This window comes from Neopsephotus bourkii, unplaced genomic scaffold (assembly GCF_033783945.1).
Source record: "Neopsephotus bourkii isolate Nb327-2 ecotype Australia unplaced genomic scaffold, CSIRO-AGI_Nbou_v1 NB_1574, whole genome shotgun sequence".
Classification (NCBI taxonomy): domain Eukaryota; kingdom Metazoa; phylum Chordata; class Aves; order Psittaciformes; family Psittacidae; genus Neopsephotus; species Neopsephotus bourkii.
The window spans coordinates 4,671,520-4,698,340 of NW_026902050.1; the positions used below are offsets into that span (position 1 = coordinate 4,671,520).

Sequence of the window (26,821 nt, forward strand, 5' to 3'; positions counted from 1 at the left end):
AGACAGGCATGCCAATATCTGAGCATATTGTAAAGATCGGAAATTCACATTGTATGTATCCATCACAGTTTACATTACATACATCAATAACCTGCACAAGGCTGTTAGGCAACTGTATTTAAACTAGTTGTATTTTAAACAGAGCAGGTATGATGTGACAAGTTATTTGGAGTAGACTCGAGGCTCTGCTTGGGAGGTGAACTGTAGGGCAGCAGTGACCAGGCTGCAATATTAGCTGCTCGTGCACATATTAATTAACTTCTTTATTCGGGGATCAATCGACACCACCGTGAGTTTCATTGACTTTATAATTAGCAGTATCTTACTTTTGCTTGAATAAAGCTGTTTTACCTAACATAAAATCTATCATTTCCCTCCCGTTATTAGCATATAAATGTCGGAGCTGATTTTGCTCCTTGCAGCCCTCCCCGGGAGGGCTTCTTCCTGCGGGGGAGAAGGTCCCTGTCCTCCGCCCCAGCCCGTCCTGTCCCACTCGCTCCCGCTGGCCAGCCGCCTCCGCTACCTGCCCGCGACCGTTCGGCCCTCCCGGGACCCCGCCGCCTCTCACCGCTGCGCGCAGCCTGGCGGCGTCCGAGCCCACAGGAGCCGGAGCCCACCGCTTCCCCAGCGAGAGGCTCGGGGAGTTCGGGGACTGCGCCTCATCCCTCCCGCTCTCCTGCGCAGCGTCCGGCTTCTTCCCATCGCCGCGCCGAGGCGGGCCCCTTCCCAGAGGAGCTGCCCGGCCTCCGGGGCTGAGAGCAGGGGCACTGGGACGGGCGCCTTCTCTTCATAGAGACCCCCACTGCGGGCGCTACCCCCCAGCACCCCCGCGGCTGGCGGCCTCTCCTCACGGAGCCCTCCTCGGAAGGCACGCAGAAGGGATGGTCCTGGGCGCGGCGAGGAGGGGAGCGGGGCGCTCGTTGCCCCTGTCCAGCCCTGGGAAGACGTGTTGAGCCACAACACTTTCCTCGATTTTATTACCTGAGGGAACTTGACAGAACTCGCAAAGACACAATTGCTATAGAGCTTCCACCGGTCTGTTTCTCTTCAACAGAAAGCCAAACCAAACCGCTGCGTTTTGTGAAGCCGAAACTAAGGAAAACTCACAAAAAGCGGTAACGAAAGGAGAGCGGAGGCAAGCGGTGCTCCCCCGCAGTGCTGGGCTCTATCGCTATGTCGCGATATCAGAGGAGCAGAAAGAAACGTGAGATTCTCTACAGAAGGTGTAAACACGGAAGAGAAAGAATATCACCGATGATTTAATATTAACAGTACCAGAAGTGGCGGGAAACCGTCCACTGAAACGTTACCCCTTTTCAGTCAATCTGTCGCAAACTGTCTCAAATTCATTTACTTGGCACTTATCGAAATTCGTGACGTCGAAAATGGATTAGAAAAGGTGAAGCCAACCTGAGCGAAACAAAATATATTGTACTGACAACAGATGTAATGAAATAACAGCATCTTGTTTTCTCTTTTTTTTTTTCTTTTTAAAATAACTTAAAATACACTAGAAAAAATATGGTCAATATAAATAATTTTGTTTTCATGGAGAACAAATAGATACAAAGCCCGTCCAGACCAAAGTTCGCGTAGAAGAGCTTTCCCTCTGCCTTGTCAATGATGGTCCGATGGCAAACCGGGGTGACCACCACAGATCGCAGGGTGCCCAGGTTAAATAGCAACACTTCTTCGAAATAATAACAATCTTAATAATAATAAACAAAAATCACAAGGTTACGTGAATAGATACACCTTTATGAGATAAAATGTAAATGTCTGACAGTCAACTATCAATTCACAAGTTATAGCCAAAATAAACTTTGTTTGTGTGTATCAACATATTTTACATGTACCCAGTACCTTTTATTGGAATTTGCCGTGGTGTAAAGTGGTGGTTGGGAATTAAATACTCTTTTAATATTTTTTTCTCTTTTTTTCATTTTCCTTTTTTTTTTTTAATTTTTCTCTCTTTTCCTTCTTTTTGTCCCCCCCTCTTCTCTCTCTCTCTCTTTTGTTTTTAATTTCCTTTTCCTCTATTTTTTAAATGTATTTTGTCTTTCTTTTTTTCCTTTACTTTTCTGCCCCCAGGACGAGAGATCTGGCGAAAAGATCCATGCTCCATTCTCCCAGTGCTTCCCGTCCCCTTTTATTTCAGAGGTGGGACAGCAAAGGACCAGCAAGGATTTAAGAGTAGAAAAGGTAGTACTTGATCTCCCTCTCTGTCTGCTTCCCTATGAGATGAAAAGGGACAGAACCCAGCCACGTCCGTTTGGTTTTTCTTTTCTTTCTTTCTTTTTTTTTTCTTTTTTTTTTTTTTTTCTACTAAAGATGAGGGTGAAGTGCAAGTGAATCAAAGGACTCCATCAATGAAATACAAATACATGCAACCGGAATGCTGCTGATGGAGGAAGTATCCCGGACAGTTTCCCATTAGAAATTCGCAGAGAAGTCATTGTTCTTTAATTATTATTTTCCTTCTTCATTTTTTTTTCCCTCTTCATCATTTCTCTCTCTTCTTCTTGCTGCTACTCCAGACATGGTTGTTAGACTGAAGTGTCTGATACACCGTGAAGGGAGGCCCGCCTCTCTTATCAAATTTCTTGTATTAAAGTGAACTTCGCAGAAAAAGGTCAGTTTGAAACCTGTGAACTCCCCAGCTGCTCGTCCAGCTCCTCGAATTCCTTAAATAAGTGTACGTCGCCCGTCTGTCTCTGCGCTCCCTTGCTTCTCCCGGTTTGGTGGGTCGGGTTTTGGGGTGCTTTTGGGAGGGTTTGGGGTTTTTTCCCCTCCCCCCTCCCCATGTATTTTGTGGTGCTGTCACAGCCCCAGGGCGGCGGCGTGCTTCTTGGCCTTGAGGCGGAGGTCGGCGATACTGGAGTTCTTGCTGGTGGTCTTGGCGGCGGCAGCGGCGGCCACCACGGATGCGGCGGACGCGGACTCTGCCAGGGTGGCCAGCGGCAGCCCGAAGGGGGGCGCGGGGAACATCATGTAGGGTGCGTGGGCCAGGTGCGGGTGGAGGTGGTGGTGCGCGTGGGCCACGGCGCTGTCCAGCTGCAGCTGCGCCTGCACCTGCGGGAAGGGGGGCGGGGGGGATACAGACGGGCGGCACGTGGCGGCGGGGCTCGCGTGTGTCCCGCACCCACCGGAGACCAGCGGGACTCGCGTGTGTCGTGTCCCGTCCCCTCCCTCCCCCCAACCAGCCCGCCCCACTTGCCTGCTGGAAGGGCATCCGTAGCGCTCCCACGTTCACGTAGGGAGCCACCCGGCAGGCTTCGAACTGCGTGGCGGCGCCGATCAGCACCCCTGCGAGAGGCAGCGGGAAGCGGTCAGCGCGGGAGAGCCACACATGTCAACACAGCACCCCCCCCCCCCCCCCCCATCATTCCCAGTACCTTTGTGCAGTTGGTTTTCTTGCTTTCGGCATTTGGCTCTTCGGTTCTGGAACCAGACCTGCAGGGACAGGGCGAGGGGGACACAGGGGGGTCACGGCCTCAGGGAATAAAAATAAACCCGCGGATAATAACAATAATAGCAAACCCGACAGACAAAGAAACCGGCTACAGCACGGACTGGGCTCCAGCCCCCCCCCCCCCCCCCGGGCAGCCCGCGGGACACAAGCTCCGAAAGGCAAAAGGGGGGGAAATAAAAATAGAATATTAAAAAAAAATGAAAAAGGAAAAAACCCCAAACCCCAAAGTTAAAATGTAGTGGAGCTCTCCCCCCGCAGGAGCGAGGGGCTGAGCCGAGGGCTTCCCCATCCACACTGAGAGCCTGAAAGACCTGAACACCCTCCCGGCACCGAATACTGGCTGGTGATAAGGGGCTTGGATGTTTGCACCATCCGGCCTTGTGCTCATTAATAAATAAATTAATTAGCTTTATCTACAAGAAAAAGTAAACATCAAGGAGTTTCATAACTCGGGGTTTTTTTTTAGTTATTATTTTGGGGGATTTCAGGGGGAGGAGGAGTAATACTGTCATAAAAGCTTCACTACAAAGAAGTTTCGGCTTTCTTTTTTCTCTGTTTTTATTCGTCCCCTTTTTCCTCCCCTCTTTTATTTTTCTTTTCATTCCCCCCCCCCCCCCCCCCGTTCCTCTGTGCAGCGGAGTGTAGCACAGAAGCGGAATAATTCTCTCATTATCATGATAATCTAATTTGCTGCCACAGAAAAAGCTGCACGTCAGATAAAATACTCTCAATACTGGAAAAGGAATCGTTCAAATAAATTCCTAGAACCAAGTTCTGCTCGCTTAGGGAAAACAGGAGAGGGAGGGAAAGCGGGAGAGCACGACAGAAAGCATTCGTACTTTAAGGAACCGCATCTCAGACGCCACCCCAACCAGGCAACCCCCTCCCAGCGGCCAAAAATAAAAATAAAATAAACAAAATGTCTCTTTTTGAGGTTTTCCTTGAAGAAACGAATATAAACGTGATTTCCTCCTCCAGCAAACCTGCACGGCCTCTGCTCTCGCCCTCTCCCGTTTCGCGATTTAAAAATCATTGCGTAGGCGAAGGAAAAAATATTATTGCAAAGCGTTTTCCGGAAGGATTTAAAGGGAGTGGGGTTACAGCGCGGATTATGACCATCCTCCACCGCCTTTGTGGAGCGCAGAGCCCGCGGAAGGCAGCGCCGCCCTCCACCGTTTCTCACGGCCAAGTTGAAGCCCAGCAACTTTGGGTTTGTTAAAACATTTCCTGGGCATAAACAGCCGGAGAAACGGGGAAAGCTGGAAGACGAAGGCTTTATATATTTTATTTTTTCCTGTCTGGATCAGGCTGCGCTGCCCGAAGCTGCCCATTATTCTTTTTCCAGTCCAACGTGACAGCTCCTGCCCCATCCCTACCTCATGGCGGGTGCACCGAAACGGGGGGGTGTGCGGTATGGTGGTACTGGTAGTATCTCTTACAGCCAGATTTCCGAGCAGCTGCAGATGTTGGGGGCCTAAAGCTGCTCCACGTGCTCAAACAACGACTGTCATTTTCTTCTCCTTTATTACTCCAACGGAAACTCACCAGAGCAGCTACATTTTTTTTCCCATAGAGAAGCCACCTTCATCCCCAGCCGGGCAAAGCCCGGACTCTCCCTCACTCTCCATCTCATCCCTATCAAACTCGCAGAAACCATCCCAGGAACCGATTTGGGAAAACTTTGGGCGGACAGACCGAGGTTAAATTAGAGGAAGCTGCGGCTTCTCCGTGTGAGAGAGCGCTCAGAGCAGCCTGGGTTTGCTCCAGAGTGTTGTAGTTCAGAAATCCGAACAAAGCCGGTCTATGCCCTTCGCTCAGCGTTCGCGCCTCTTCCCCCGAGATTTAACAGCTAGGAAAAGAATCCGATTGTAAATTTTGGGGGCACTTAGCAGCTTCTAATTTAGTTTACGGTCACTACACCTATAAAGTTAATTGATGTGGCCGCTGGAGCCCACGCCAGGGCACAGTCACCGCAGCTGCCGGGGGTGAATGCGAACGGGGAGCTGACAGGGGACCGAACCGAAAGACACGTCGGGAGGCAATTTTAGGGATTTGCTGGGTGCGGGGAGCTCCACGCCACCCTGACAGCAGTGTCGGGAGCGGCAGGGACAGGGCCCCGGCCAGCTATACCGAGCACCGAGCCCACCCCGCACAGGCTACCTGCACCCTGGCCTCGGAGAGCCCCAGCCTCTGGCTCAGCTCCTCCCGCATGAAGGCGTCCGGGTAGTGGGTCTCGTCGAAAAGCCTTTCCAGCTCGTTCAGCTGCTCCAGGGTGAAATTCGTTCGGCTCCTCCTCTGCTTGATTTTCGTCTGCCCTTCCTCGTCCATCGCTTTCGCATCGTCCTTGCGCTCTTTCAGCTCTGGAGAGACTGGGCACGACAGAGGCGGTCAGATAGTCGGACCTGGCTGGGGGGGCTGCCCAGACTGCCGGGTATCGATCCCCTGCCCACCTTCCCGCTCCCGGCAGCCGGGGCAGGGGGAGAACCAGGCAGGAGCTCTCCGAGGCCGACGCTAGCGGGGCCTGCGGGTCGCGCCAGGCCCGCCTCAGCAGCTTTCGGGGCCCCGCCACTCGGCTCCGGTAACGGCTGCAGCGGTGAAGGGCCCTGGAGGGCCGCCCCCTACCTCCCGGCCCGAGGCGGCCAGGAGATCCACCCCTCTCCTGGGAAGATCAGCAACAGGTCCCCGCCGCTCTCCGCGGACCAGCGCGGTCCCTCTGCACCCGAGGTTTCCGTTTTCGTTGTTTAATTTGCTGCCAGAGACACGCCGTGGGGACCCTGCGCGGAGCCCCGCGGGATCGGCGTCCCGCCCCGGCCAGGCTCCCCGCGCTCATTCAGCACTGCTTCCTATGGATGCTCTGCAGGGAACGCTTGCCCGAAAAAAAGGGAGGCTACGAACCGCGGGTCCGCAGATACGGGCCCTGCCCCTCGGCCAGGCGCGGAACCTCCGCCTCTGATCCGCCGGCACGGCCCTGCTGCTGAGAGCGTCCCCGATACGGGCATCGCAGCCATTGCCCGAGCACTGAAAAAGCGCGGAACAAGCCGCGAGGCTTCTCCAAAGAAAAGGAGCTGGGGGCACGGAACAGAGACGGTGCAGCGCGGCCCGGCCGCACTCGCATCCGCGGGACAACAAACGGGCCGGCGATCCAGGCTTCCGTTGGCAGAGCGGCTTCCCGCGGGATGCTAACCAGGAACAGATCGCGTCGCGAGCAACTTAAACGCTTGTTTAAATATTTTAATATAAACTTCGGGGCTGGCTGCATATTTCCCGTAATTAGGAAAACATGGGAAGCCGCACTCTAACGCCTGTCGCAGCTTCCCCACGCCCGCTGCCGCTGCCCGAGCCCCTTCCACCCGCGACCGTGCCTAGCCCAGTGCGCGGCCACCGCCCGCGTTCCACCCCAGCCAGGATAGGAGAAAAGGAAAAAAGGGGAGCCCCCGGTGCCGTCGTTACCGTCGCTGAGCTTGGGGGTGGCCGCCTCGGCGGCTCTCTCGGCGGCGGCGTCGGGCTCCCGCAGCGGGGACCGCCCGCCGCCCGCCCGCCCCGCGGGGCTGCCCGCTTCCTCTCTGCCCGGCTCCGCCGCCGCTCCGCCGCTCTCCCGCGGTCCGCCGCCGCGCAAGGGCCCACTCTCCAGCACCTCACGGTAGGTGATGAGCTCCTTCTTCTCCTTCGCTTTGGGATCAAACGACTTGGAGACAAACGCCGTCAGCTCCTCCATGGCCGTGGCTTAGGGGCACGCTGCCCCGGCTCCCGGGGCGGGCATCCACGGGGCGGGCTTGCCGGCGGCGCCCCGAGCCGCACTGAGCTGTGCCGCCCGACGTGCAGGGCTCTCGGGGTCTGATAGCGACGCCGCGATTGAAGTGGCACTATTTATACTTTGCAAAGCCTGCCCCTTGTTCCTGGCGAATTACCTCCCCTCGGAGCTCTGAATGGACCCCTTCTCCGCCGCCCGGCCGCGCCGCCCGCCGCGGGGCACCGCGCCCGGGGCGCCGCCTGCCCGCCCGCCGCCCGCCGCGCCCTAATTAGTGTAATTAGGTGCGGGCCCGGGCGCGAGGTCCCGGGCGAGAGCGGCGCGGGAGAGGGGCCGGGGCTGCGGAGAGGAGTGGCCACGGCGGGGGGCGGCCGGAGGGGGGGGGCGCGCAGGCTCCGCGCCCGCGCACCGCCTCGCGGGGTTCGGGGCGGCCCCGAACCCCCCGAACCCTCCCCGCCCTCCCCACAGTGAGCCTGCCCGGTGCGCCGCGCAACCTCAGGGGAGGCAGGAAAGTTCCTCCTTGGGCGCCCAAATCCCCCCAATCAATGACCGGCTAATTGGCAGTGACAAATAAATATAGCTTCATAGTTTGCGTTTGCTCGTACGGTGAATTGAGGTATCAGATTAGAGTGATTTACGCTATTTATTGCTAATATTGTTTTCCTTTTGTTGTTTAAATCCTATTAAGAGAGCGCTTTTGTTGACAGGACTCTCTTTCCCACCTTTGCTAGAACTCTAATAAATTATTCAAAATTGTTTAACTCCTGCCTACGCATTGATTTTTTGTTTGATCCCTACGAGGATGACTTTACATAAAGCAGAGTTTATTTACTCGGGCAGGTACGACAGCGAAGTTGGAATTAGCGGTTCTTCAGATCCAGTTAAACTCGCCTCCGCTGCGATAGGCACCGGTTTGCCGTCTCCCCGCCTCAGGCAGCACAGCCGGTCTCGCCGCCGGTGAACCGGTACCGCCGGGTGCTGGGGGAATCGGACTGAAAGGGGAGACGATCGCCTTTACGTTTCGTTTATCCACACTCAACAATTCGCGGTTCCTGTACCAGGGGTCGCGGGCTCCGAAGCTCGCGTTAAACTAAGAGAATTCCGCAGAAAACCGGAATTAACGGTAGATTTTAAATTGTTTCGTTGCGTTTCTTGGCGTTGCCCGGCGGAGGCTGATCTCTGCCTGGGACATGCCCGCCTCGCACGGGTGGGCTCTCCCTTCCCGAGCACAGCCCGGCCTCGGCACGGTACCCACGCCGCGCCGGGAAAGCTGCCCCTTCTGCCACTGGGGTGGCTGTCAGTGTTGGTAAACACCGACCCTCGTTAATCGCTTCCAGCCGAAACAAGAAACCCTCCGCGCCGCCGTCCCCTCGCCTCTCCCAGCCGCGGAGATCGTCACCCGTGGGGGAGGCGAACTGCAGCGTGCAGAGGCAACGTGCTGGTAAGTGCCTGTGGTTGCCACATCGCGCCCAGTGCGGGCAGTGCTCCGTAGTATCCCGTGGGCAACGGGGACCCCTGTTCGTCACGCGTGGTGCGTGGGGTTCTAGCCCCGCCGATGCGGCGAGTATGCTCCATCGATTCCTCGGCGCTCGGCGCCGCTGCCTGGCAGCCTGGATGAGCTCGGCGATGGCTTGCTGCTGCCTGCCCACCGACCAGGAAGGCGCTGAGCTCAAACCGGCAGCCGGGGCCTTATAGCGCCCTCCCTCCCGCGACCCAGCCCGGCAGCTCTCTCACTCAGGTAACGTGTGGGGCCCGGCACCGAGCCCATCCCTAGCAGGGGCGAGGCAGGGAGCTGCGGGGCCGGGCGCTCACTGCAGCCTGCTGCTGCTGCTGGCCCTTAGGGCTGCGATCGCTCTTGGCTGAGGTGAAGGGGCAGTGGGGGTTGGTATGGCTGGCCTGCCTGTTATTGCCATGGCGGCGGCGACGCCGCGTCGCCACGGCCTACCCTCCCCGGGCTGCTGGCAGGGCCGCAGGACTGGCTCCCGTCGTGTTGCGGAGCTCTGTAGGCGTGAAAATGGTGGGGGTTGTTTCATCTCGCGGCCTTCCCCTCTGGCGGTGGGGTCTCCGGTGGTCAAAGGCTCGGGTTCACGCGGTTTGGCGTTGCTGAGCTCTTGTGGGGCTGCGGGAAGAGCCGGAACCAGTTGAGGTCATCAGCCCGATCATATATGTGTCCGTGTCTTTCAGGAGCGGCCTCTCGACGCGTGTGAGGGGTAACGCGGGAGCAGCGTTAGAGAGGAGCGGTGCCACAGACCGGCAGAGCCGAGGCCTGGCGCGTTTGTCCTGGGTCTGGTTGTGTTTCTGACACGTGTGAGACTGACACAGTCTGTTTCTGTCGGAAACTGGCATAGGGCACTAGTAGCTGTTCCCTTCCTGGTCTTTTTCAAGTCTCTTTACCCTTGCTGTATGCTACCAGAGCCCAGCTGATGTGAATGAGGAGCACGTACTTCCTGGGATGTTACGGTCCCTGGCACCTGCTCATCTGCCCATGAAACTTTTAACTCTTTGATTTGTGGATGTGGAAGTCATTCATCTAGGATCTTAATTTCTTAGCTTTTGCCTGTGAAAGCATAGGTAACGAAGGTATGCAATTGGGGTTGATTTTTTTTTTTGTTTGTATTTGTTTTGTTCCTGTATGTGATGCACTGTTTCCAGTAGCAGTGGTTTTAGATATTTTCATTTTATATTTCAGCTAAATACAAATAGGGTGCTTCTCTCTGCCTCTGTCCCCTGATATAAATGAAACCCTTTTTGAACAGTTAATCTGTTGTAAAGTTCTGGGACAAATTTTAAACATGTTATTTTTAACATTTTAGCATGAATCCTATACCTCATGATAGCATGATCCTACGTTCAACAAGTGATAAAGGTATTTAGAACTTGATTCAAAAGAAATACCAAAAGCTGCATCATAAAGTTCATGTAAACTTGGCTGTTCTGTAAACTTATTCTGAAAGTTGCTTATGTGGAAGAAATGCTGATTAATTAATGCCCTTAGTGAACTTGGGTGATCTAAAATATGAATGTTTGTAGTTTTTACTGTCTTCAAGTATGGAAAATGTAGTTATGTGGTAGAAGGCCAGTTTCTAAAATTAAGAATTATTGAGCAAAGGTGGCCTGTGAAGATGGTCTCCTAATAGATGAGCATCTTACTGGTGTTTGAGATTTTGGTTCAGCTCCCCACTTTGCTGCTGATCTAATGGATGGCCATGGGCATGTCGTGTATTTTCGAGCCTATTTTTTTTCCCACTTTAAAAGGTAAAGATTTGAAGCTGAATTAGGGTGATTATGGATAAATTGTTTGCTCATGATTTTGAATTGAGGCAAACTTTGAGCTCAAAATAAACGATTTTGAAAAATACTGCTGATGTAACTGTCAGAGAAGACTTTTGTAACCAGAAGACAGTATTCTGGTATGTGTGGTGCCTGTGGATTCTTGTTCTTATGGGAGAACCCATAAGAAAGTAGATGAATTCCTATGGTTCTTTGATCTCTAAACTTTCTTCTGAGGTAGCTAGCTACTCTTGGTAGATGCAATTCAGGTGTTCTTCCTGTAGTGATCTGGAAACTTGATGAGCGAAAGAGGCACTGCAGACTAAGTACGCAAAATCAACAAGAACAGTTCAGGTGACTGACCTGTTGAGAGCAGCCACCTTATTGTTTAATAAAATCTCTTCCTCTACTGGGGGCAGTTTTTCTGACTTGTAGAGCAGGGACAGTTTCCACCTAACTCCAGCCTTGGTGAAGGTAGATACAAAGAATCTTTCATTTATATACAGGCTATCTGAGAGGGACTTTTACCCTCTGCCTCCCTATGGTTTCCCTGTTTTGAGTAGCAGTGTTGCCGTTAGTAACAGTTTGACTGCCCCTTATTAGCTAGTGAGCCTGTTTGACTTTTTACTACAGTTAGCTTTGTTTCCTGGCTGAAGTTCACATAGGATCTCCTCCTGACTTGTTGATTCTCTCTTATAAATGGACTCACATAGTTCAGCAGGAAAAAAGGGGGATATTGAGATAGCTGAAGTATAGTTTTCATCAATACCCTTCTAACCTATATTCTAACTTGTAAATGTATATTACCTTTGTTCTAACTTACACTCCTCAAAGGATCTTGTTTGTAGAGCTCCTGCATAAAGTGGGTTAATGGTTGGTGGTTATCGTGAGTCAGTTATAATCAAAGTTTCTTGATAACTGGTAAACATAAATTGTTTGGATTTGATGCTAAACAAATGTGGAGGTTATTTTGTCTTCATTGCTTCTGGCTGATTGTGGTAACTAAAGGTTGTATTGTTTAATTGGGTGCTGTGCTCAAGATGTAGTCTGCTGCAGTAATGTTTACTGGAGAATAGCCTCTGATTAAAACCAACCAATTATAACCAGTATTATTTTCTTACAGTCTGTAGTAAATACAGTAATAATTTGAAACTTATGTTTGAAAATATGTATTGTGCACTTGAAATAATTCCAACATCTATGAATCAAGATTGAGCAAGATAAGATCAGTGAGCATATACTTATTTAAGTGTAACTTGCTCTCTTTCAAAAGTTAGAAACAGGTTGTAAAACCCCATGAGGTTCAGCATATGATGCCATGTAGTAAGCTTTAATTTTTTCTGCTTGCCTTTTCTTTGCTTCCCTTGTTACTTTGTTAATAAAGGTTCCCAGAGTCATCTGAGTTCTGTATGATCTGTGGGTGCTATTATACAGTTCCGTTTGTGGAAGTGGTATATGGACCACTGCTGACCCACCAGAATGGCTCTCGTGTCCATCAGTCTTCACCTGGTGTGATTAATCAATGCCAGCAATCCCTGTTCCCAGGTCTGTTAAGGAGTATGGAGGGAGTAGGCAGTTGTCAGGGAGAAGACTAACCTTTTATAAGTCTTGATAATTGACTGTGCTCAAGTGCTTTGTTTGTAAGAGGTGTCTTTGCAGGAAAATGTCTAAAGACCCTGGTGAAAGATAGTGCCTGTCAGACAAAGTTGTCTGTCGCCTCTGTGCTTCCAAGATATCCCCATAGGAGACAGCTACTAGGTCTCAGCTGTGCAAATTGTTCCATGATCAACAATCTGCTTCTGGCAGCCTCTTTTCCAGTAGAAACTTTGGAACATGCATGGCATCAGTCACGTATGTGCCTTTGTCTTGTAGCTTATCCATGGTAAGCCCAGTGCTCGGGTTGCTCCTGAGACTCAAGTACGCTGTAGGACTTCTGTAATAGAGAAGGGCCATGGTGTGTAGTTCTTTGGTCCTGAAAGCATGAAGTAGAGACTTACATAGCATGTTTCACTAGTTCTGTACACTGCTTAACCCAGTTAATGGGGAAGAATGGGGAAGAAAGCTGATAGAAAAAAAGGAAGTTAGACAGCAGAAGATACATACGTTGAAGTGTAGTGTTCTGGCTCATAATGATATCCTCATGAAGTGGCAAATATTTCAGCCAAAATGTTTTTTGTACTCCTTTTTTCTCTGGTCTTTTTCATTAACCTTGCTGACATGAGCTGTGGTCTGTGAGCTTTTAACTTAAAACCTGTACATTGTAGTTTCAGCTTTCCCAGCGGTTCGGCTTGCTTTAAGTTTGAGATTTGGATTCATGTTCATTTGACGATTGTTTAATCAGTATATATTTGAAGAGCTTTATTTTGCTGTTGACTAACTGTTAGTAGCTTGGAGCTCTGTAAGGCTTTTAGTGTGAGCGGAAAAATATAAAAGGACTGCACAAGATGGCGTGTTGATATAAATTGGCATTCCTCTACAGAATTATAAATTAAATTTATAGTTTGTTAAATGCAATAATATAGTCAGTAAAGTACTGCCTCTGTCTTTTTCAAAATCAGTGCAGAGTAACTTTTATAAGATGGTATAAATAATTTAAAAAACAAATTCTCTTGCATGGGAGTTCCTCCTTCAAAAATTTTGCTGGCTTAAGTTGAATATTTCAAAAATGTTTTGCTTAGATTGTTAGCTGAAGGACTAATTTTAAAGTGCTGAAAACAGAAACTATCAAGGGTGAAGTAAATAATGGAGGGATTCGCTGCAGCAAAGCTTAATAACACCTAATTTGTAAGCACTTTTGGCAGGAGGAGTGGAACTGGTAGCTCCAAGTTGCATGTGGAAGAGCTGTCTGCAGTCCACAGAGATTTGGCTACATAGGAGTGAGTTTACATAGCTACTGTTTTGATTGTGGCAGTGAGTGAACTCTAGTGAACATCAAAGAAAATCCAGATACTTAAGAGACTGTCTTGTATTTTGCATTAAACAGCTGTTGAGTAAAGTATCTCCTTGAAGTAGATGCCAGGTCCAGAACTTGACATCCTCCTGGAAAGTGTGCCTTTGGCTCTTGACTTGTGCTTGCTGTAGCTTCCTTGCCTGGCTCCCGGGGGTCTTGGTAGTCCTTAGGACAAGCTTTTGCAGTGAGGGAGGAATGTGTTTCTTCCATCCTGCATCCCTGACATAGTCTTCAAATTCTGTCAAATGCAGCAGTGCCTGTATATTTATTGTGCTTTGAATGTAACTGCCTGTAAGTCTTCCTTGGGGAAGTTGGTCACAGTACCCTGGCTTTGCAAATCCCATGCCTGTGTGGGTTTTTAGATCCACCACTGTAAGACTGTAGCACCTATGACTCTTCAAAACAGTTTTAGTTGTCTTGGCAACCTGAGAGTGAAAATGTAGGTTTAAGAGATGTTGTTTGTAGGACTAAACATGATTGTTTTTCCCTCTATTGTGCATTTTGACTGAAAGGCCTAAAGACTAGTATTTTTATGCAAACCTTTTGTGATTTTGAGCATAACTTACTTAATGGTGAATTTTGGTTTTTGTTCTGTTTTCATTCTCTACCCTGGAGATTAGGGTGGTAAAAGGCATGAGTAAGGGCAGGATTTTGTTTGTGGAAAATGAACCAGTTCAACCTGTTAACGCTAGAAACATGAGGACCTATTTCAGTAATATTTCAGTGTTCATTAAAGACAGACGATATTGTGGCATATCTGTAATCTAGCTGTTGATACGAATGTTAGAGTTATGAGTTCCTGTTTTTCCAGTGCAGAAATAGTGAGGGAGTCTTGAAATAACTGTTCCTGAGGAGAGGGGATGGGTTACTAACCATTAACTGAAATGTGTGTGCAAAGGGGTCCGAAGTCTTGGATGGACAGGGCTGATAACTCTGGTACAGAAAAATAGTATAAAAGCATTATGCACATTTGCAGCATGGAAAGTCAAGAAATAAAACTGTTCTTTAATTGTGAATTTAATTCTTGAATTGTGAATTTAATTCTTGAATTGTGAATTTAATTCTTTAATTGTGAATTTAATTCTTTAATTGTGAATTTAATTCTTTAATTGTGAAGCAACAAAACTTGGGAGTGTCAAATGAAGATGGTAGTCTTGGCAACAATTAATAAATGGCAGGCTTCAACACAAGTTTTGGTGTAAGCGTTTTTTATGTGTTTGGATTGCTTGTTTGTTTACAAATCTGTTATCAAAGTTTGTAAACTTTACCCAAGTAAACACATTGTCAATCGAGACATTTCTGAAATTTATTATTTATAGTTCCGATTTTGGAATAAAGGAATATAAAGTTGAATGGATCTAAACCGAGAACCAAAATCAACATAAATAGTGTAAATTTAAAAATAACTTTCTAATTTTTTTCTCAGTGCATGTTTTGATTATGACAAGTAGGACAAGTGTATATTATTTAATTGTACAACTTAAAACCGGATAAAGTGAGTTACATCAGTAACTGAAATTAATAAACTGAATTCTGTTGATTGTGTAAGCATTATGGATCATCAGTTATAGCTGTAAATTAAACATATTAAAGACACTGCAGTAGTGATTGTGTAAGTGAAATACCACATATTCGAAGTATCATATACATTACTCCCCAGATTTCTGAAAAATTCTAAGGCAATAATGTAAAAATAACCTAAAATGAAAATATATTCTGGTATAGAATGATTTTATCAGTGTATTTATCTGTTTAAATGGTTGCAAAATATCTTTCGTAAAAAGTTACAACCTATATTACATACCATAATAAATTAATTCAGATTTGCTGACAGTGTAAATTTCAAGTTACTTGGTAACATGAGTTTGTTGATGTTTTACATTAATATCTTGATTTTTATTTTTGCATGCAACCCAGATTTTTTATTCACATGCTGACTTTTAAAATGGTGTGATGCTATGTTTATTTATGTGAGCACACACACACTATCTACGTATTAATATGTATATAACAACATAATGTAGATGAGAATTTCTTACAGTTTAGAATTTTTGGTTTTGCATAGATTAAAAATGGGACGTCGCTCCTCGGACACAGAAGAAGAGAACAGAAGCAGAAGGAAAAAGAAACACCGCAGACGGTCATCTTCAAGTAGCTCTTCAGGCAGCAGAACATACAGCCGTAAAAAATCTGGAAGGAAGTCCAGGTCAAGGTCGCGGTCTCGAGATCTCCAATCTCGTTCACATTCTTATGAGAAAAGGTGCATTTGTAGTAATTTACTGTCTGTTGCAGTTATTTACAAATGAGCTCTTTCGTATTATGGCAGATAGATAGAAGTAGTGAATCCAATGTGTAATCAGTTCTAGGTTGGAATTTTGCAGCAAAGGTTGCTCTGAATCTTGGAAGATGTGGCAGTATTTTCACTTATATTTAAAGAAAAAAAAAAACCCAAACCCACCACCACAAAAAAAACAAAACATTGCCCCCACCCAAGAATATAAAACCATTATGTATGCAGGTGCAAAGATAACAAAAACCAGCTGATTAAAATAACTCCTTCTTTCTCCTCCTTCTAAATAATGAATTTGGAACCTCTTTTTGAAAATCGCACTACTTAGGTAATAACAACTATTCTAATAGTTCAACTACTATAATTAACGATATAATAGTAATAATATAGTAGTTTATACAGTATAACACCATTTCGTTAACATAGATCATGGCTATATCTATGTGGCTATATCTACCAATTTTTTCGTGACCTAATATTGTGTTTCCTTCATCAGATGCCCCTTTCAATACCTGACTTTTTTAGATCAGGTATGCTATAATGGCTACCTCTTTGTCTGACTTGTGGTGATACTGGAGTCAAACTGAGCAGGTGGTGGTCAAATTATTAGTAAGTGGAGCTGAAATACTCACTGTGTCTAGTTGCCCTGTAAATACATTAGAAACTGCTCCCAACAGACCTTTCCTTAGTTGGCAGAAGAGTGTGTCAATGAAGGGCAAGTTGGCTGGTTGTGGATGTTTCTTATTTGTTTATTTCCATCCCCACTGTATTCTGTTCCTGCTCAGCATCTTACATGCAGCCCTTAGGGGACACAACGAGATGACATGGGCTTTGATGCCAACAATATGCTGATGACATGCAGCTTTATGAATCTCTTTAGTCCACTGCAGGCATGGCTATCTCACAGATAAAAACGGAGCTTGAAGGGAGATTAGAGTCTGGATGAAGACCAGTTGACTTGTATTGAATCCAGAAAAGACGGAAGTGTCTGCTCTTAGGATCTGGCTGGTACCTTTGCTTTGCCCTTAGTTTAGGGCATTTGCTCCTGGCAGTTAAGACACCATTACACGCTGGGGTGCTACTGGATTTATCCCTGACCCTTAAGAATCAAAAGCAGCTGTCTCTAAGATGACTGTTCTTCATCTTCATTTAACAAGAACAGTACATTTCTTTTTCAGATGAAGATCTGGTTTTAGTAGTTAACCTATGTATTTTTTCCAGCATGGACTACTGCAGCTCTACTGTACGTAACACAGCACCCCTTTCCTTATGCTAGACAAGCAATACTGACTACATCCTGAATTGCAGAAGTGTTTCTATGAGGTGTTATATTTTAATATTAACCAAACATCAAAGCAAAAATACAGAGTTTCTGTTAAGAATTTTAATTGTTAATTAATTAGTTGTTAGGAGATGGAGACGAAATGTTAAGATTAAGACTTTGAAGGTATCATTCCCCCAGCTTCCACCTTTAGGATTAGTTGTTTTAATTTATGTACTTAGTATCTATTCTTTCACCTTTTTTTCTTTGTGTATAAGAATTTATTCTTTGAAGAAATGAAATGGGGAAGTTGGGTGTGAGGGGGAAAAAGAAGATATCTTTCTGACTTCTGACTGAACTCAGAAGAAAACTTCCAAACTCAAACAGAATAAATTAACACTGTTTTTTTGATTACTTACAGCCCTGAGAACCCTGCAAATCAAGCCAACTAGCCAACAAAAACCAAACAAAAACACCAAATAAAAGAACACCTTAAACAACCGAAAAGGGGTGGGGGAAGGTCTGTCTGCATTAGAGCAGAACAAAGACTGTATATCGTGAAAGTTAGGATAACGAATCTGTAAGATTATATATATACAGAAAATATTTTTAGGTGTATGTAAATAATTTAGAATACATTTTTATGGTTGCATTTTTTGTATGTACCTAGTATGACTGGAAATAATTGTATAGAGTAGCAATGCAGAAGTTAACACTTTATGTATTCAATTTTTAGCGCTGGAGTTATAGTCCTTTGGCATACTGCGTATTTCTGTGTAAATCCCAAGGAGAGTGTAGGTTCTAAATGTTTCTTCCACAGTAGATTTGATAAACTGGCAAGTGAGTTTCAATGAGCTGGTCATGGGACTAAGAACCACTGAGAGCTGGGTTGTGTGCCTGGCTTTGCCTTTGAGGTACTGCATGATTTTAGGCAAATCAGTTAGCTTCTGTTTCTCTGTCTACCCATTTTGTGTCTAGCAATGTATATTTTAGAATATAAGCTCTTCAAGGCAGGTATTGCCCGTATGCATATGAATTACTTATTACTGTGTATTATAAACCCCACATTTTGTGTTTGAGTTTAAGTAAGCTATTAGGGGTTTCGTTCCTTTTTTGTTTGTTTTTAGAAGAAGCACACACTAATAGCATGATTTTGTTTTAGACGCAGGCACAGATCAAGCAGTAGTTCTTCATATGGTTCTAGAAGAAAACGCAGTCGTAGCCGGTCAAGGGGCAGAGGCAAATCCTACAGGTCTCAAAGATCGAGATCAAAAAGTAGAACAAGAAGGTAAGACTCTTTCCTATGAAAATAATTGTAACTTCTCCTATAAAAACAATTATTTAAAATTTTCATGTTGCTACTGAGTTTGGAATATACCAGAAATAACTGTTGCAAGTGATGCTCTATATGTCAGTTGAAACCTTTCCTAATTTGAAATCTCTGTGCAGTGCTTGAAGATAAGTTGTATATTCTGCATTCGACCAAGTGCAAAAACCATCAATAAAGTCGCCTTGGTTTAACTGTAATAATCTGAAACATTCTTGTGAATATTTTTTTATTACTGATTTCCATAACTCCCATGCATAACATTGGCTCCCTGAAGATCAGACTAAATTGTTATTTTCTCATCTGTATTTCCTTTGGAAAGAGATGAGTATTTAGTTATGCAAATTTTTCTTAATATTTAAAGATATCTCTGGTGCTGAAAGTGTTGACAAATTGGATTGTGACAAATGACTATTTTCAATAATAAACATAATTTAAATATTTAAATATTAATCTGATATTGCAAATTGTATTATAAAAACCTGCTTCCAACTTTTGTAATTAAAAGAAGCTCAATTTTTGTATGTGTGTATTTTTCAGTTAAGAAGTTTAAATAAAGTTTATCCCTGGTGTTGTGGCTGAACCCAGGACACCTGAATATCAGAATAATTGTTAGCATTTTCTCTTGAATTTAGTGTATCAGAGAGATCAAAGTGTTTTGGTTGGTTTTTTTTGCTACGTGTTTAGAGATCATCAGCCAGGTTATTTTGTGTACCTTCACTAAGAATTTAGTAAAACATGTTATTTTCATATACCAAATACGAGCTGTTGCCTCTAAATGCTGAAAAATTGTTCAAAGACGTGGATGTTTCACTTTCTCTTATTGTTATTCTCTCATTACTTATTCACAGCTGTTCATTATAATGGTTGCCTGGACTCTTATTGCTACAGTGCCTTTGTAGTAGCATTTTGGTTATTTTAACTGTCTGATCTCTCTTGCAGTATACTTACCATCTGAGCTGTAGACCCCAGATAAGCTGCTGCACTTTGTGTAGAAATATTCTTGTAAATATCCACTGTTCTGCTAACAAAATCAGTTTTAACACACTGAGATGTTACAAGAATAAGGTGCAAATGGTGTTTTTCAATATGTCAGATACTCAGCATTTTTTTATTATAATAAGTGTAAATTGCAGATCTCATTAGACACAGTCTAAAGGGGTTTACTGAAGTTAATTGTCACTGAAGTATATGGAAATTATGCACTTAAAAACTTTAAAAATATAACTACTGTTTACTTCATTTTATGCTAGGATATATTGTGCAGATAAAATTTTATCTGTAAAATACAGCAGCTTTTTCAATACTATAACCGCAAAGGTATAGCTGCACGTCACCTTAAGTGATGTTACTGTTCACAGACATGGTTCTTCAGGGGAAATATTTATAAATAACACCCTAAATTATAACAGAAGACTCTTTTGGCATGTTAAAAGCATAAAAACTAAACCCAACAGGACACATTGATTATTTTATTGTAATTTTTCCAAATCTGCTCTCTGCTGTAATGCTACACTGGGAAGCCATGGATTAATCTTATTTCTGGAGGAGAGTTAAATAGCTTGCAGAAAGCTGCTACTAGAGGCCTGTGTTTCCCCTGTTTGTTAGTGCTGAGACAACTGCAGCAATGCTAAATACTTCTTTCCTATCTCAAATTCTGTCTTGTGTGCTCGATCGAAGGTGTGAACAGCTTTCCTAAAATGACTGAGTACGTTGTGGTTCTTCAGGCTGGGGTAGGAGGGAATATAATGGAGGGGTATAAAACAAAAATAAGAATGAATGATGTGGAAAAGATGATTAAGGAATGAGTGTTTCTTTTCTCCTCCAGCTGAAGACCTGGGGCAGGCATGAAGTGAACAAAGTCAGCTGGTGGCAGATCCTAGTCAAACAAAAGCGGCTAGTTCTTACATATCACATAGTCAAGCTGGGGAAGCCTTTGCTGTTGGAGGTTGTGGATACCAGAAGTTGAAATTAATTTAAAAAGTCAGACAAGAAAAATCCATTCGAAGCTGTTAAATGCGAAGAGACAGTATTTATCTTGTGAAATGTCTGCATTTGTAGTGCTGAAGTGTAATTTTCATAAGAATTTGGCATCTGTTGTTCATTAATGCTTTTGTTTTGGTGGGCAACTTATTTCATATGACTTTTAAAGGTAAGAAGTGAAGATAAACTGTAAACTATGTAATGTAAATCTACATAATGTAAACTATGAAATAAAATGATCAGAAGTAACTCAGGTAGCCACCTTGTCTTAGTGTAGTGAAGAGTGTCTTACCCACCAAATTGTTATTGTTGATCTCCAGCTTCAGAATTGCTAGTGTTGGGGAGTAAAATCTACACACCCAATGGATAAGCAGCAGTAAGAGAGCAATAAAATAAAGATCATCTGTGTGCTACTTGTGTTTGTAGTGTTACTGTTGTAGCTCAGAGCACCACCTTTAGGGCTTGAGTGACTGTGATTTCCTCCCTACCCAATGGGAATCAGACCAATGCTAGAAAATTATTTTTGTATTGGAAGCTAAGATCCATTATATGATCTTTAAAAAAAGTCACTGGATTTTTTTTGTTGTTTAAGTCATGCAAATAGCACAAATTCTGAATCTAATGTCTTCTCCCAGTCCTCCCTAAAATTAAGATAGTTTGTTTTTCAAGGTAATGAAAATATTGGTAACACTATATGTGGCTGTAATGTAATCTTTTTTTTTTTAATAATTTCTCTAGTCTAGGTTATTTTTTAAGTGAATAATTTACAGATGCCCAAATGAATAAAATACTGAAATACCAAGTTTTAATTTGAAAACTTAATTTTTTGTAATGACTTCTTAAAAATATTTTGAGCAGCCATTGTTTGTAATTTAAACTGATTTTCACTTTATTTTAGAAGATAAGCAAACTTGTGAATTTATAACTATTTTATTTTAGATGCATTTTTTAGAGTCAAAAAAAGTGGGGCTTCCTAGTAATGCTATAAATTTAAAGCTGTCCTACAGCAAGATAGTACAATGCAAATAGGACTTAATAAGATCACAAACTGAATTTCAGCAAAACAACCAAGATTTACATTAAATTAGGAATTTTAAAACCGATTTAGTTTGTTTTACTGAGCATTTGCTTAATAACATTTCGCCTTCTTGCAATCTTTTTAAAGACAATAATTCGTCTGTGAAATGCAGGCACATCCTCAGTAGAAAAATTGAAAGCAACAGCTCACTTTCTGAAGCCACACATATAGTGATATAAAGAAATATTTCAGCTCCACGAAATTTAATAAATCATCCCATTTCCTAATTTGATCATATTAGATGCTGATGTGGAAGAAGCATTTCAAATACCATCTCCTCATTAATATACATCAGTCTAGGGAATAGAATGGAATACTTATGCAGAGATGTCACAGTTACTGTTTCTTAGTTTACTAAGTGGAACAGGTTGATGTGATACTGGGTGCTATTTGTCAATGTCTTGCTAAAATGGTTTGGGTCGAGTTATGGAGTCCAGAAAGACGGCGGCTGATAAATCAAAAGTGGATTGAGTGGACAGGAGGCAGTGATTGATACTGTGACAGGATATGAAGAAAGGAATCTTGATACAAGCATGCATGATATTGAATATGAGAGGGAAAATGGCCCTGGAGTATGGATATTATTCAAGGAAATGAGAATAATAATATAATCTTGAAATTATTGCTGGGTGAAGATTAGGATAGTTCTTATTAGAATATTATGCTTCTCTGGAATGGAAAAACTCAGATTTTATATAATTTCTATGTGGATAAATTCTTGCTAATATTTTTAGCGTTTTCACTGCAATTCAGCAAGTTAATTGTATATGAAAATACTCTACATCAGGACTCATAAAGCAAATCTTTTAATTTACATAGCTTTAAATAGAACTAACCAAAACATGTTAACCTTTATTCCTTGATTTCATACAATTCTGTGATTATAGGGTATTTCACTATAATTGCCTTTAAACATGCAAGTTTGTTTTTATTGTTTGCCAAGTGTTTTTGGCTTTTCCTTTTACGTTAAAACTGCTGCCTTAAAATATCTTTAACACAGCTTAACTTACAGATTGGCACAGTAACACCTAGTACATGTGTACACATCTGAGAAAATGTCATGTGTAAAGTAGTCCTCGTTGGAGAGCCGAGGCCTTTGGAGTGTCTCTGAAGGAAGTGTTTGATCAGTGTTGGGTTTTTTCATGGCATGGGTGCTGTTTTTCCTCTTAGTGGGGGTACATGGTTACTTCTTATTTTTTTTACTGTTTGTTCCATCTAATTGATTTAATATTGAAATGTGTACAACTCACTGCAGTCCAGTTGCAAGGTGACCTACTTCTTATGGGTGGCTTTAGAATAGACTTGGGTTTTTGTATGGAAAAGCGGCTTGTTGACTGAAGTTGCCATTATCCTAGCAATGCAAGCTACAATTAACTTATGTTCAACCCTTACAGCTTGCCAGAATTCTTTGGTTTAACACTTACAGTTTGTAATATTTAAAAATAGGGTCCTGAATTCATGCAGAAAAATGCAATGTGAAAGGGTCATTAAGGGGAAAATAGTAAACCTGATCTATTTTCTTTAATATAGTGCTCTGTTGGTGTACATATTGAATAGAGACAGGTTCTCAAATTTAGTGATCTCTAAAGACAGTGTAATTTGCAATGCCTGGTTTATGACACACTGATAGTGGGATTACAAGAAAAGAATTTCCCACCACCCCTTTCTAGCTGTGTTTTCAACACTGCTGCTGCAAACCCCAATACAATACCAGACAGTGCTTACCCTGAAGGTAGAGATTCTTACCATTGGGTTTGACCTGTTCTCAAAAAGGTCATAGCTTCATGTAGACACTTACTCAAAGCTGGGCAAGCTGTAAACCCTTCCTATGTATCAGTTGTTTACTTGTGTTCTTTATAGTGTGCTGCTGTATACAGAAGATCTGAGGCTTTTTGCAGGTTTCAGGTTTTAGTACTGGCATGGGTCAGTTGTCTTTTGCCTGAGGGTTTGTTCATTTGTTTTGTTTCATTTTTTTGGAGTTTTTTGTGTTGTTTTGTTGTGGTTTTTTTTTTTGGTCTTGAAAATTTCCTGGTTTAATATCTTAAATCCAAACCATTGCTAGGAAGTACTTCACTGGAGTTGATATTGCAAAGTGAAATGTCTTTTGTAAGACTTTTCAAAGATATAAACAGTATTACCATTGAATGCTTTTGTATTTGCGTTACTTGGAATGGTGAATAGAAACGAGTCTGTCTTCAGTTAGTCTCTCTTTTCTATGCATCACATTATTTTAGTGTGGTAGTATTAATGTGTTAGAGTCTTTTCAAATTAAAACCCTGGCCTATCTGGTCTTACAGCTGATAAGAAGTGTTGAATCAAGACATAATCTATACTAACGCTGGTTCAGAACTTCCTTTCAGTTACAGGCTGTATCTGTCTGTCCTGGTTAGCATACACTACATTGTAATCCACTAGAAACTATCAATTAGAGTTTTAATTATGAACAACTTCAGGGAGAATTTTCTAGAACAGCATTGGCTGGAAAGGAAAATTAGGGGTCTTAGGAGAGAGAAAGTTAAAAGGGATGTACATTTTGGTGTAGATAATGTCAGCAACAGTGTCTAGTGGAAGAGATAATGGCAGATAAAGAGCAAAGTTGTGAGGGGGCTTGCAAATTAGAGAGGCAGATATATGGGTTAAAGCTGAAGTTGGTTTCAGTTGAGGAGTAGAGGTCTTGCCTATGGGAGTATTTTAACATAGGTGCCGGTAGCTGTTCCAGGGAAAAGGAAATACTTGGGGAAGAGGGTGAAGGCTTTTGGAGTTGACCATACTATGGATATCAGAAAATGAGTTTTACTGTCTAATGGCAGGGAGGTAGAAGGAATAAGGAAGTGAAGTCTGAATAGCAACAGCAGTATTGACTTGGAGCCATGAGATAGCTATGGGGGGAGAAGGTACAAACATGGCTCTTTTTGTATGGCTGCTGTAAGAACCAAAAAATATCAAGAAAATTGTGAAGAACAAGGTTGGACACATATTGTCAGACAGTGTTGAAAAGCTGTCTTAATCTATAAAAATGCTTTGTAAATACCTTCCTTGGACATGGATCCAAGAATTTTCAGAAGAGAAGCAGATAAAAGTCCTATGATAAATCAGGCAATGCTATTTAATTAGAATATTTCTTTTGAAATGGGTTTGGTTGGTGTTTTTTGGTGTTTGTTGTGTTTTTGTTTTTGTTTTTGTTTGTTTGTTTTTGGTTTGTTGTTTTTTTTCTTCCTTCCTGGTAGTAACTACTCGAATTACTGGACTGCTGTTTTAAAGTTTTGGTCTGCTGCCTAGGATATTTTCTCTTCTGTCCTTTCCACACAAATTAAGATACTCATGTGCCACTAGCTGTAGACCCATGTAATTATGTAAGGAATTGGTGTAAATATTATGTGTTTGTTTCTTTTCTTACTGATGGGAAAGTTTAGAGTCTTTGATCCATTAGAATGTATATTTAATTAAGATATTGTAGAACTAGTGAAAATCAGATTGAGTTTGCTCATGTTATCTTCAGTTTTTCTGTTGATGGTAACATCAGATCATATTTCTTCTTTTTCTCCCAATAAATCAAAGCCTGCAGTTTTTATTTAAAATCTTGTTCCATTACAGGTTGTATCAGCAATAGCATCTAAGCATTTTTTTTAGTTGTAATAACTTTTTTTCCAAAGGAACTGAACGTTTTGTCTACAGAAGTATACTGAAAAAAGTAAAGAGGTTAAGCAGTGTCACTGAAGATATCCTGGAGCAATAACCCACCAATGTGCACGTTACCAAGACCTAATTGATCGCTTTGGGAAATTAAACTTCATAAGGCAACACCAACGGCCCTTAAGTTATCAGGAAGGCCAGATAGCTGCTAGTGACAGTTGCTTTGGTGCTTTTCATTGGTATATAAGAGAAAAACAAAAACCAAAAAACCAAAAAACCTAACACAAACAAAAACCACACACCCCCTGAAATCCCCCAACAAGTTAAAAAAAAGATATGAATGCATAAGTGTTGTTCATTTAGAGCTAAGCATTGAGTCTAATTGCATGTAGACTTTTTTCTAAGGCAGTCCAGGTGGTGTTGTACACAAAATGTGTTATAAGTATAGCTTCTTATTTTAGTAAACCCTTTCATTTCTCCCTTTGGGAAAGGGTGTATTTGCAGGTTGATATTTTTTTGGGTTGGATTTTTATTTTTATTTTTTTTAATGCTTCAGTTTCCTGCTTGGGAAAAGGCACAAAATAAGAAAAATGCGATTCCCCCTTTGCTCAGGATTGATTGGCTGTTTGATTTCAATGTGTCTGCATTCTAAACTACTATGTAGTTTTCTTGTTCGTTTTTTTTTTATTATTTTTTTTAATTTTATCATTTTTTTCTCTGCTACCGAAGCTCTGGCTGTGAAATAGAAGCGGTTATGGGGTTTTTTACTATTTTTCATGCAGAGCTCATGTTTCTAGAGGCAACTGTGCAAAGCAACATATAGCAGATGTCGTAAAGATGCATTGGTAATATAAGACCATCATCGTTTGCTGTATAAATTGCTGCTGTTTCCAGAGTTAGTTTGTAGAATGTGATTATAAAAACATGAAACACAGAATTGTAAAATCTAGCAGAAAATTTTTGCTGTTTACTTTATTCCCATTTTTCATTCTTTCTAATTCTGGTAACATATGACAGTTACTAGATCTGTTACTAGAGCTAATAGATCCAGTTATTGCATCTTCAGATGCAGGTGAAAAACGTGTATTTCTGCTGAAAGTGTTTTGCTGTATCTTTTCTATGGGACTCGTCAGAATGTAAAAAGCCCTAACAGGAGTAACAGTTGTCCTCTAACAGTAGAACACAAGTAGCTGTCATCCCCATATATTAAAATAATTCCACCTGAGCTTTGTTTCAAGTACCTCAGTCAGCCTTGCTGAGGTTGTGTGTGCTAGAGTTACATGTACAACCCTAATTAAGTTTTCCTGTTCATGGTAGTTTTAATGACAGATTATAGTTTCTTCCACTGATTTCTTGCTATGCTTACTTTACATATTAGTAGACTGGTAACCATAGTCCTTCCCAGTGATCTTTGTATATTACTCTTGTGTTCTTTTATGCAAGTTACATGAGGGGTGGTTGTAACAAGACTTAATAACTAGCCACCTTTGGTCAGCAGTCATCAATATTTGAAGTATGTTGCGCCTGATGCTATGCTTCTTTCAAACTGGAGGTTAAAAGTTTTGCTATAAATGTATTGGGTCCTGGGAAAATCAGTCTAACAAGAGAGATAAGATATTCATCAGTAATATTGTGCCTCTGTGGTGGAAGGTGGTTCAAAACTTGGTGGGAGCTAGGCCCTGGGGACTGCTGCCTGCTTTAGCTATTTTTCCTCAAAGGTGGTGTGGTTCTTTGTTCCTAACTGTGCTGTATGCTTTCAAAATCCATCTTCCTGGCAGAGATGGTAGTTGCTGACTCTTGCTTTAGAGG

General features: G+C 43.3%; 2 protein-coding genes across 4 annotated transcripts in view; one reads left to right on the forward strand and one right to left on the reverse strand.

The window, feature by feature from the left end:
• Nucleotides 1-2,124: 2,124 nt before the first annotated feature.
• SHOX2 (SHOX homeobox 2) lies at nt 2,125-7,374 on the reverse strand. 2 transcript variants are annotated; one of them, XM_061371613.1, is made up of 5 exons: nt 6,923-7,374; nt 5,633-5,841; nt 3,396-3,453; nt 3,218-3,306; nt 2,680-3,072 (listed from the first exon to the last, which is right to left on the reverse strand). In XM_061371613.1, exons 1-5 carry the CDS (start codon nt 7,185-7,187, stop codon nt 2,821-2,823), a joined length of 873 nt encoding a protein of 290 aa, XP_061227597.1. In that variant the 5' UTR covers nt 7,188-7,374; the 3' UTR covers nt 2,680-2,820. The 2 variants fall into 2 exon arrangements, with proteins under 2 accessions (XP_061227596.1, XP_061227597.1); XM_061371612.1 differs by lacking the exon at nt 5,633-5,841 and having other exon boundaries at nt 2,125-3,072.
• Nucleotides 7,375-13,235: 5,861 nt separating this feature from the next.
• RSRC1 (arginine and serine rich coiled-coil 1) overlaps nt 13,236-26,821 on the forward strand; it is a 168,945-nt gene continuing 155,359 nt past the window's right edge. Inside the window, exons 1-3 of one of the 2 annotated variants that reach the window (XM_061371629.1) lie at nt 13,236-13,366; nt 15,506-15,700; nt 18,154-18,279. In XM_061371629.1, the coding sequence (XP_061227613.1) occupies nt 15,513-15,700; nt 18,154-18,279 (314 nt within the window). In that variant the 5' untranslated portion in view covers nt 13,236-13,366; nt 15,506-15,512. The remainder of the gene's footprint in view (nt 13,367-15,505; nt 15,701-18,153; nt 18,280-26,821) is intronic. The other variant, XM_061371630.1, reaches the window with a different exon arrangement.